The sequence below is a fragment of the Rutidosis leptorrhynchoides genome, chromosome 4, assembly GCF_046630445.1.
Source record: "Rutidosis leptorrhynchoides isolate AG116_Rl617_1_P2 chromosome 4, CSIRO_AGI_Rlap_v1, whole genome shotgun sequence".
NCBI classification, from domain to species: domain Eukaryota; kingdom Viridiplantae; phylum Streptophyta; class Magnoliopsida; order Asterales; family Asteraceae; genus Rutidosis; species Rutidosis leptorrhynchoides.
The window spans coordinates 503730953-503742841 of record NC_092336.1 but is presented as its reverse complement, the minus strand read 5'-3'; the positions used below and the strand labels follow the sequence as shown (position 1 = coordinate 503742841).

The 11889-nt window shown below is 35.1% G+C and overlaps 1 protein-coding gene across 1 annotated transcript; it reads right to left on the bottom strand.

Annotated features, from left to right (window-relative positions):
* Positions 1 to 8113: 8113 nt before the first annotated feature.
* LOC139842452 (uncharacterized) lies at positions 8114 to 8434 on the bottom strand. Its single transcript, XM_071832591.1, has one exon. It carries the CDS (start codon positions 8432 to 8434, stop codon positions 8114 to 8116), a length of 321 nt encoding a protein of 106 aa, XP_071688692.1.
* Between the last annotated feature and the right edge of the window lie 3455 nt (positions 8435 to 11889).

The following is an 11889-nucleotide window of genomic DNA, read 5'->3' as shown; positions in this document are numbered from 1 at the left end:
GCCATGTCAATATTTGAGGGTAGCTCAACCTTGAAGAAGCAAGAAATTAGCTTCGTAAATCAAATAAAAGTTACTAATCAAGCTGCCATGTCTGATAAAGACGGTAGCAAAGTAACTTACTCGGATATTTTATGTCAAACGCCTGCGTGTATCGAATCAAAAGTCAGCACCACAAACCACCATCAACCATCAAAGCCATTGTGTTGTGTTTATTTTGGAATACAAGGGCACGTGATAATCAATTGCTTTAGGCTCCTTGGGTACCCCAATTGGTGGCACAAACAGAAACGCAATAAGGGTGTGATGGCAGTAACAGAAGCAGCCGGCGGCAACCGTACGGTCACCTGTAACGGCAGCACTGGAACTCATCCCCGAATTGATCGATCATCTCAGAAACAGACAAAAGGTACTCCAAACTCCTTGCCTCAATTAAACAATCCGACCTCATGGGTGAGGGTGAAGTCCTCAAACCCTAAGACCTTGAATACCCCACAATCGAGCAAATTGACTAGGGAAAATCCCAAATTAGTCAAAGAAAACCATAATAGGTTTAAGTGCCTTCAATCGATTGAAGAAGAAGAAGGATCAAAACCTTCTCTTCAACAAAATTCATCAGACCCTTGTTTATTACAAAAACCGATCGAAGTCAGGAAGAGGGAAAATCCCTCAAATCCTAACTCAAAATCGAAATATAGCATGAGAGGCAAGTCAATTGACTTGAATCTCATATGTGATTTTCAAACTGAAACCGAGAATGATACAAGGGGTAATGAACGGGTTGGGATACATAGGGAAGAGACACAAGAGTGTTTCAGAAAAATGGTATTAAAAAATGTGTCTGGATCTGTTTCCCATATACACACGCATACAGAAACCTTTGTTAGAGAAAACAAAAGGTTTTTTCGAAATGAAATTATTAAAAATAAAGTGGGCTTTGGAGCAAGTGGGCTTAGCAATAATAAGAGTGGGCCTTTTAAAAGTGATTTGGACAAAAATAGTTGCTGCCCTATTCAGGCCCAAACTCATGATTTTGTCAAACCAGCCCAAAACACTATTTTTAAACGTTTAATCAATAGTTCGAGTTCTACCGGAAAAGTTAATATTATGTCAAATAATGTTAAGAATAATGAATGGATTTTTGATTGTGGTGCTACCCACACCATGAGTTTTGAAAAATCCAACTTTTACGCTCAATCAAAACCTCGGGTTAGTAAAATTCAAACGGCCAATGGAGGAGTTGTACAAGTTGAAGGGGGTGGAAAAATTGAAATTACTCCAACTATGAACTTATCTAATTGTTTATATATTCCAACTTTGTCACATAAACTTTTATCCGTTAGTCACGTTACAAAAGAATTGAATTGTTCCGTTTTGCTACATCCCACTTTCTGTATCCTTCAAGATATCAGAACTGGGGAGATTATTGGGCGTGACACCGAACGGGGCGGGTTGTACTATGTGAACGAAGTAACCCACCAAGGTACCGTGATGCTTGCTCACGGAACACCTTCGAGGGAAGCTTGGTTATGGCATAGGAGGTTGGGTCACCCATCTGTCGGATACCTACATGCTTTATTTCCGAGTCTTTTTCCATCAAATGTTACTTTAAACTGTGAAACTTGTATTTTGGCTAAAAGCCACCGAAGTACTTTTAAACCAAGTAATACGAGAAAAGATATTCCTTTTGCTTTAATCCATTCAGATCTTTGGGGTCCTGCACCGGTCATTGGGGGGAAAATTTTTCGATATTTTGTCTTATTTATTGACGATCATACCCGAATGACTTGGATTTATTTTCTAACCCACAAATCAGAAGTCTTTGAGAAATTTTCTCACTTTTATAAAATGGTACAAACCCAATTTAATAAAAACATACAAATATTAAGATTCGATAATGGGGGTGAGTTTGTAAACTCATCAATGAAATCTTTTTGCGAAAATAATGGGATTATTCATCAAACCTCCTGTGCTCATACCCCCGAGCAAAATGGCGTAGCCGAACGAAAAAATCGACTACTTTTAGAAATGACAAGAGCATTATTAATTGAATCTAAAGTTCCGAAGAGTTTTTGGCCCGAAGCTCTTGCTTCTGCTACTTATCTTATAAATCGTTTACCTACCAAAGTTTTGGGCACAAAAACCCCTAAAGATACGCTTTCCCAATTCCATACCCTTCCGACTTCATCTAGCATTGAACCTCGAATATTTGGGTGCTCGGTCTTCGTACATATTCAAAGCATGAGCGTACCAAACTAGATCCATGTGCGGAGAAATGTGTCATGGTTGGCTATGGAATAAACCAAAAAGGATATCGGTGTTACAGTCCCAAAAGACGTCATGTTTTTACTACAATGAACTGTGATTTTGTTGAAACTGAATACTTTTACAAAAATACCCAACTCACGAGTGAGGGAGAGAATGAAAGTAATGACACTCTCAGTTGGATGACATGGGTTCCACATCAAATACCTCAAACACAAAACCCTGAACCACCTCAAACACAAGAGCCCGAGCCAACACAAAACCCCGAACCTATACAAACTCCAACACTAAATTTCGAGCCAACACAACCAACACAAGACCATGAACCCACGGAAACTATCCCACCAAACCATGAGACTACTGAAACCTCCTCGAACAATGAACATCAAACCCATGAGGAACAAAATGACACAAGATCCGATGAAACCACCCAACGATATGTCCTACCTCAAAGAGTCAATAGAGGTGTCCCACCCAAACGATACTCACCTGAAAGAGAAGCGCAAAGATCCAGATATCCTATGGCTAATATAGCACAGGGAAACCTGTCAAAAGAAGCTCATCAGTTTAATTCCGCAATTTACTCTAAAAATATTCCAACTTCCGTTGAACAAGCTCTAAACTCAAAAAACTGAAAAGAAGCAATGAAAGTTGAAATGAAAGCCTTGAATGATAATAACACGTGGAAAAAATGTGCCATGCCTCAAGGAAAGAAACCAGTGGGATGTCGATGGGTATTTACGATAAAATATAAACCAGATGGAACTATTGAAAGATATAAAGCTCGACTGGTTGCCAAAGGATACACTCAGACATATGGGATCGATTACTCCGAAACCTTCTCACCAGTTGCGAAAATTGATACCATTAGGGTTCTCTTTTCTATCGCTGCAAATGAAGATTGGCCACTTCACCAATTTGATGTAAAGAATGCCTTTCTACATGGAAAATTAAAGGAAGAAGTCTATATGGAAGCACCACCGGGATTCAGTGACAACTTTAAAAACAGGAAAGTTTGTCGACTTAAAAAGGCTTTATATGGGTTAAAACAATCCCCACGGGCTTGGTTTGGGAGATTTACTTTATTTATGAAAAAATACGATTTTAAACAAAGTAACTAGGATCATACTCTCTTCTTTAAACGAAAAGAAAATTTAATTACATGTTTAATCATTTATGTTGATGATATGATAATAACAGGAAATGATAAAGAGGAGATTTCTAACTTAAAAGTGAACTTATTTAAAGAATTTGAAATGAAAGACTTGGGCAGACTTAAATATATTTTGGGGATTGAGGTGTTACGATCCCAACAGGGAATATTTATCTGTCAAAAGAAGTATGTTCTTGATTTTCTTGCAGAAACAGGTATAATTGATTGCAAACCAGCTGATACTTCAATGATTCCAAACCAGAAGCTATATATGGAAGATGAAGCTGATCTTGCTTATAAAGGGCAATACCAATGGATGGTGGGAAAACTTATCTATCTTGCTCATATTCGCCCTGATATAGCACATGCAGTTGGAGTTGTGAGTCAATTCATGCATCAACCACAGGTTCACCATATGGAAGCCGTAATGAGAATCATCAGATATTTGAAGAAAATAGCGGATCATGGAGTTGTGTTAAAAAGAAATGGGCATCTAAGAACTCAAATATATACAGATGCTAGTTGGGCTGGAGAAAAAGGGGATAGAAGATCTACATCCGGATTTTTTACAATAGTCGAAGGTAATTTAGTTGCATGGAAAAGCAAGAAACAAAAGGTTGTGTCTTTATCAAGTGCAGAATCAGAGTTTAGGGGGATAGCCAAAGGAGTTGTAGAAGCATTGTGGACCCGAAAACTACTAACAGAGATCGAATTTCCACCAGAAGATAGCATTCAGATATTATGTGATAACGAAGCCGCCATTGCCATATCAGAAAATCCAGTTCAACATGACCGAACCAAACATGTGGAAGTTGATCGACATTTTATTAGACAAAAATTAGATGATGAAATCATTTCCCTTCCATCAATCAGATCCGAAGATCAGCTAGCTGACATCCTCACCAAATCAGTAAATGGGAGATTGTTCAGTGAAGTACTTAGCAAGTTGAATATTGGAAACCCCACTATTCAACTTGAGGAGGAGTGTTAGAGTCTAGCAACAACAATGCAGTCAATGAAAGTCAAATTACCTTTTTTGGTAATTTGACTTTAGGATCAGAAGTTGTTGACTTCATCATTTCCCGATATAGAGATCACAAGAATGCATTGGTCACTAGTTCAACGGATACCTTCCTGCACATATAACAGCCTTTTTTCATTATTGTAAAAAGGGGGTTCCAACCTAAATTGGATCCATACCCAAAGTAGAAATAGCTGTTAGAAACTCTTGTTATATAAACACTTGTAAATGTAAAAACCAATAACAGAATACAATCAATATTCAGTCAAGATATTCATTATCAATCATTATTTAGCTTTCGAATCTATTAATGAACAATAAAGTTTAAAGTTTATGCCAAATAATAAGTAAGATAAAATCAATACCAAGCTTGATAAATCAAAAATCATGAAAATTTTACATTTTTGAGTTTTGACAGTGCCCGATTTCACAATAAGTTAAAGTCGACTGCTTTGTACTCAAACACTATTTCAATTTTGTTAAAACAGATATATGTTACTGGATCAATGTTAAGCGAAATCTACCTTGACTAAACAAATATTTCCAAGTGTATGAAGAAATTTTTCTAAAGCTATGAAGATGATGATAATAACTGCATAAACACCTGCAACAGCCCATGTTGGTGTTTGATCAAGTTCCCTTGCAGACTCACTTCTTTCCCCTGCCATGATACCCACCACTAATGTGCAGCCATTTTCAAACCGACAGTCAGTAAATGCATTAACTTGATAATGGCTCATCTTCAAAACCATCAATAATACAGGAAAACACCTTGACAGTAGATAAGTAAAAATATCGATATTGCATATAGCCATATATAACTAACTATATAGTTTAAAACCAAAATTTATACCAAAATATGAGTAGCTAAAAGATTAACATTCCTTATTATACAAAATCTAAAGAGTAAGGATGATAATAACGCCAGCATCTATTATAGTGGCCCTATGCTACTATTATAAACATGTAATTAAACCAAAAACGATCAATATTAGTAGATGTTAGGGCTAAAGTTGACAACTGCATACTTCGATGAGAATCAATTGATTATTGATGAATATGACCAATATAATCATAATCCATCCTATAAATATTAAGTCAAAATAATTTAAAAAGCATGAAAAGTAAATTTGAAAGATACCGTTAAATATCGAAAACTAAAAACTTTAAATTAATTAATCTCCATCTACTTGCACAGAGAAATAGCACTACTCACAAATTACATAAGTATGATGCTGATCTTGTACCAATCTTCTTCCAAATCTGCTCGATAGTAAATTGAAAGAAGAACACAATAGATTAAAGGGATGAAACAATAAGCTTACAAAAATCCACATGACTATACAGGAAAAGAACCCACAAAGTAAATTACATGAACAATGAAATATAGAGAATACTATAGAGAATACATTTTATTTTATTTTATTTTATTTTATTTTTTTTACTTGGGTTTCCTCCACGCTATGCGAGTCGACTATATCCCAGGGCGACTACCCGCTTTGCGGGCAGCCCAGAGTCATCGCGGGTGAACCTCTGTGACCAAGAGGGGGAGAATACATTTTTGATACCTCTGGATTTGATATTTTTGTAGCAGACAACAATTGTTTACTTGAACATGCGTATTTACCTTGATTGTAGATGGACCTTCAAACTGTTAGTGTGATATGATCCATATTATTATTATTATTATTGCTTGCTTCATCATGGCTCATTCACAATACATAAATCGAGGATTACATGAAAACTTAATGGACTAAAGCTAGCTAAAAGGGCCCTTATAATTACAGTCCAATACATAAATAAACCACAAGGCCAGTTCCGAGAATTAAAGTACCCCGTGCGAGGCGGAAAAAAAGCCCTAATGACTTAACGAATAATATAAGCTATTATTTAAAAAACGAAAATTAACGTCATATCAATAAACATAAAAAATTAGCATTAGAATTACATACAGTAATAGTTAACCAATGATTTTTGAAGCTCTTCTCGCATTCTTGGTAGCAAATTGTTAAATATCTAACATTTTATACTAGTTTACTTAAATTCATTTTCATTAACAATATTACATATTTAAATATTTAAATTGATAAGAATGTATGATGTATCAATTTATCAAACAGTAGGGACTTAATTTTTTTCTTCATAGAAACAGACAAACGCTAAAACTAAATTGATTAACTGAATAATTGATAATAAACTCAACTACTCAAGTATACTCATCGAAAAAAGAAGCTATACGATTACGTCTCAATTCTTTTCACTCAATTCTTTTCACTCAATTCTTTTCACACGCACCAACTAAACATTAAATTGATTATTGATTAATTAAATAATTGATAATAGCATAATGTTTAGTTTATACTTACATACATATAACAGAGATCAATTTTACAGATCGATGAAGGATGAAGCAGATTTCAAGCGACGTATCACGTATGAAGTATGTCAGGTAGCTTATTCCGTAAGATTGAAGTGAATGTCTGCTTTTTCTTTTCTTTTTTTGGGCCCTAATTCTCTAATTCCTTTTGAGCCTTTAGACTATTTGTAATAGTTGGCGTGGGTGGGGTGGTGAGTTTCTTTTTGTACCTTTTTGATGATTATGACGTGTGGATTAGTTGTGTCGAGTAGTGGTGGTGTGGGTGGGTTAATGGAATGCTGATGTGGCATTTTATTTTTAATTTTTGTGTTTTATTTAATTGTTTTATATTATTACATATATTATATTTATATTTTAAAAATATTTTAAAAATATTTTTTAATACAACAGTTATATTTGAACCGTTTTTTTTATTTATTAAATTTTTTTGTAACGGATAATTTTTTGCTTTTTCCCCTATATAAACACTCAATCACCTCAAATCAAAATACACACTTCATTTCTTCTCAAACTATCTCAATTATTCAAAATGAGTATGTTGAATGTTTGCGTAAAAGTTCATTACGGAGGTGAATTTGATCGAGAATTGATGAATTATACACCTTACGAAACACGAGATTATTACATGGATGTGCGTAAGTGTGGTAATTTTTTGAAGCTGCTTGAATATCTCCAAGGAGACATATCATATCCTTTCAAACAAGTTTGGTATTTCAAAAAACCTAACGGTCCTGCCACGCTACTTGAAGAAGACCACGATTGGTTTACTTTGATCGGTCGAGCTTTGGTTCGTAAGCAATCAATTACCCTTTATACTGAATGGGTGGATGAAAGCTACGCCATTGAGGAAACTAATGATGAAGCTGTACCTGAATCTCAGCCGTGGCAGCAATACGATATTCGCGATTATGAAGATTAATGATTATGTTTGATGAAGATAGCCATTAGAAATCGTATTTTAGGAACTAAGTTGTTTTGATTTGTAACTGAATTAATGTAATCGTATTATGTATTAATGCAATAAACGGCTATATTTTATGAAAATAAGTAAACATGAAGTACATTAATTTAAATTACCAAATAAAAAATTACATAATATAAAATTCCTAAACGAAACTAGAAAATACATAACAAATTACTCATGTCTTCTAATTTTGTTGAAGTCCAAAGATCTCGCTGGAGTTTTTAACATTGCAAATCTACCCTGTAATACTCCAAATGCACGCTCAATATCTTTTCCGGCACTTTCTTGAAATCGTTTAATTTTTTTTCGTGGTTCGTCAGTTGGAGCATGGGGTGCTCAGACCAACATAGCCCATTCAGGGTATATACCATCACCTAGGTAATACCCTCTATCGTAGTGATGCACGTTTACATCAAATTGTGAAGGTAGAGCAGTGCCGTCCTTTATACTTTTGAACAACGGTGAGGCATTTAAAACGTTAATGTCGTTTTTTGCACCTGCCATACCAAAGAATCCATGCCATATCCACAAATCTTGAGAGGCGACTGCTTCAAGCATAATGGATGGTACCTTTTTATCACCTCTAGTATATTGTCCTTGCCACGCAATAGGAAAATTCTTCCACTCCCAATGCATACAATCAATACTACCAAGCATACCCGGTAAACCATGTTTTTAGGCGTGAAAATTATAAAGCCGAGCAATATCTTCGGCTGTTGGCTTTCTTAAATACTCTCTCGCAAACAAATGAAATACGCATTTGCAAAAATTATCTAAACATAAAGCAGCAGTTTTCTCACCAATTTTTATGTATTCGTCAAAAAAATCAGGTGTAGTTCCATACGTCATTTGACGTATGGCCGCAGTACACTTTTGTAGTATTGTCAAACTTTGACGGCCAGCTGCATCGGGACGTTCCCTAAAAAACATAAAATAATCCGGAATATCGCTACTATTAAAGTTAGATATACTTCGACTATTCGGAGAAATAATTGACGACTCATTCGAAAATGTCGCTTGAAGTTTTTTCCGGATACACTGGTGAATCCGCAAAATAATCATTGAATAACCTCTCAGCCGCACTTTCACGATCCCTTGGAATATAAATCCGGGTTCGAGGGACTCGCGAACTACTAGCTTCTCCCTCCACTTCTTCTTCCGCCAAACTACTAACAAAATTAACAATTTTTTCATCATCCGAATCGTCATCAATAATAAACTCGAGCATCTTAAATGTTTTATCCATTAGAAATTTTTATAGTGATTAAGTTGAAAGAAAAATAAGATTAAACGAAAGATTTGTTAGAATGAGTAAAATTAAGGTGTATATATAAGAAAAATATTATAGGATAAAAATTTTTTTAATTGCCAACGGATGGCCACTCTTCCCCAACAATGTTGTTGCCATACCCGTTGCAGGGCCATGGCCAGACCAATTTTTTGGTCGTTCAATGCTTCGATACTTGGGACTAGAGGCGTTGCCCCATGCCACCTAGGCGGGGACGCCGTTGCTGCGATACCGTTACAAGTGGTCTAATACGGTAATACCTAAAGTGTATAATACCTAGTTGCTTAATAATTTTTGGGCCCCTAAATTATATGGGCCTTGTACAAATGTACATATTGTACTACTATTGGGTCGGGCCTGATAATCCACTACAAATAATAAAGGCAAACCATCTAACATCTCCTGCAGTCGTACCGAAGCTGGACGAACGCTGAGACTGGATCTAAACACATCACTGGAGAGACCCTTGGTGAAGATATTCGCAAATTGAAAACGAGACGGAACGTGAAGAACCCGAACATAACTTTTCAGAACCAGGTTACGAACAAAATGGATGTTGATATCACTCCATTTATATATGTTTTATCTCGCGATATCTACCTCATTTTGTTCGATTTTTGACGATCTTGGAGCCTATTTTGTGTGCTATTGAGCTAAATGGTAAATTAAGGGCTAAGGACTTGATTTGGTGTAAAATTGACCAAATCTTGTGCAAAAGTGGCTAAGGAATTGGAAAGTGCAGAATCAGCTCTAAAAGCGTTGCTCCTCAATCAAGAGTGCCGCTCATGTGGAGCAAAAGCGCCGCACCTACCGAAAAAGCGACGTTCTTATGCACATTTCATCTCCATTTTTGATTAGTGAACAAAAGCGCCGTTTTTGAAGCTAAAAGCGCCGCTCCTATCCAGCCAAAAGCGTCGCTCCAACAACTAAAGCGTCGCCCATGATTTGAGCCAAAAGCGCCGTTCCTGAAAAAAGCGCCGCTCCTGAGCCAAAAGCGACGCTCCTGTCGTTGTTTCAGCCCAGATTTTCAACACTATAAAATGAACGAGATTATGTCATTTTTCATATGGATCTTTAGAGAGCAGCTGCCTTAGGTCCGAATTTCACATACAAAATCCTAATTTCATCATCCATTGGTATTTAAGGGTGGATTCAAGGAAGCTAGCTCAAGATCCATCATTGTTTAGCTTAGATCTTCATCTTCTTTACATTTTGAGTTGTAATCTTCATTTTACTTTACATACTTTGCATTGATTACTTGTAATAACTTGAAGATGATGATTGTTTATGTTTATTTGCTTATTATTAGTTTGATCCTAGCCATGATTGGCTAAATATCTTGTGTTTGCTTATCTATGAATCTCTAATGCTAGTGTTTGCCCCAAATCAATTGAATATTGTTGTTTGTATGAATATTGTTCTTTCTTAGAACATTAGTTATGTTCATTCGAAACTCCATACCTACGAATTCTGGACCATTACTTGCTTTGCTTAAAGTCGAGAGGAGAAAACAAAAGCATGAAGCTTCGAAATAGAAATAGGAGTATAAATCACAGCAAATGGGAGAGAGCATTAACCGTGAATGACAATACAGAAGCATGGAGCTCCGAAATATAAGGGAAAATATAAAGCCCAACAACAACACAGAAATTACAAACCGTGTATATCAATGCGTATAGCAATATAAAGACACGGGAGAACTAAAAATACTATGAATCCAAGAGTATAGTAGAAGTAAATAGATTCCTCCGGTGGTAGATGAAAAAGAAGAATGACAAATGTGATAGTTAAGAATATATCAAGAATTAGAACTGGATGGAGCATATTGACGAATTTTTTGGAAGTATAAGTTAAGGGAAAAATTATAGAAGATGGAAGATGTGGAAATAAGAAAACGAAGGAGGCTAATTTATAGTAAGATATCAGACATAGCAATCGAGACAGAATACACACCAAATCGAAGAAAATCCTAATTTCCTTAATTACTGAAGAATCAAATCTTATTCAGATTAGAAGATTTTCTTTAAATCCCTTGAATTCCGAAAATCGACAGTGATTACATCAAAAGTTAAGACGACATTCTAATTTCCTCATTTCACTCTTTTGTGATAGCTTCACTCATACTCTTCGAGTAATCGAATTGTTTTATTCATATTACTCAATGATGATAAACATTATTCCACTCGTATTCGTCATGAAAATATTCTTGTTGTCAGCCATGACGACCTCAGTCAAATTTCGGGACGAAATTTCTTTTAACGGGTAGGTACTGTCATGACCCGGAAAATTTTGATTTATTTTTAAGTCAAATCTCCATATGATTGAATATTCTGACACGATAAGCAAAACATGTTATGTTGAGTCTCAAAATTTTTGAAATGTTTTCATATATTCAAGTACTCTTTGACTATTCCCGACGATTCACGAATAATTGTTTGTAAATAGATATGTATATATAAATATATGTATATATATAATAACTTGAAATACCTTAATAAACTTATATGATTTAGTTGCTATGTAAAATAATTTACGTTATAATAATTTTTTATTTATTTATTTAGAATTTAGATTAGATTTCTATTTATTTGACTATGTATATTACTCCCTATATCTTATGTTAAATGTGTTTCTTGCAACAATTGCTTTTCTACTATCTTGATTTTTCTCAAAAATTTTATGGTTAAGTAGCCAAAACTTATTAATTGAATTTAGTCTAAAATCTCTTTTTAAGATTTACATGGGGTTATATGTCTTCAACTATTACTACTGATATTATTTTTTTAAACATGAATCGAATGTCGATTGAATTATTTCAATTACT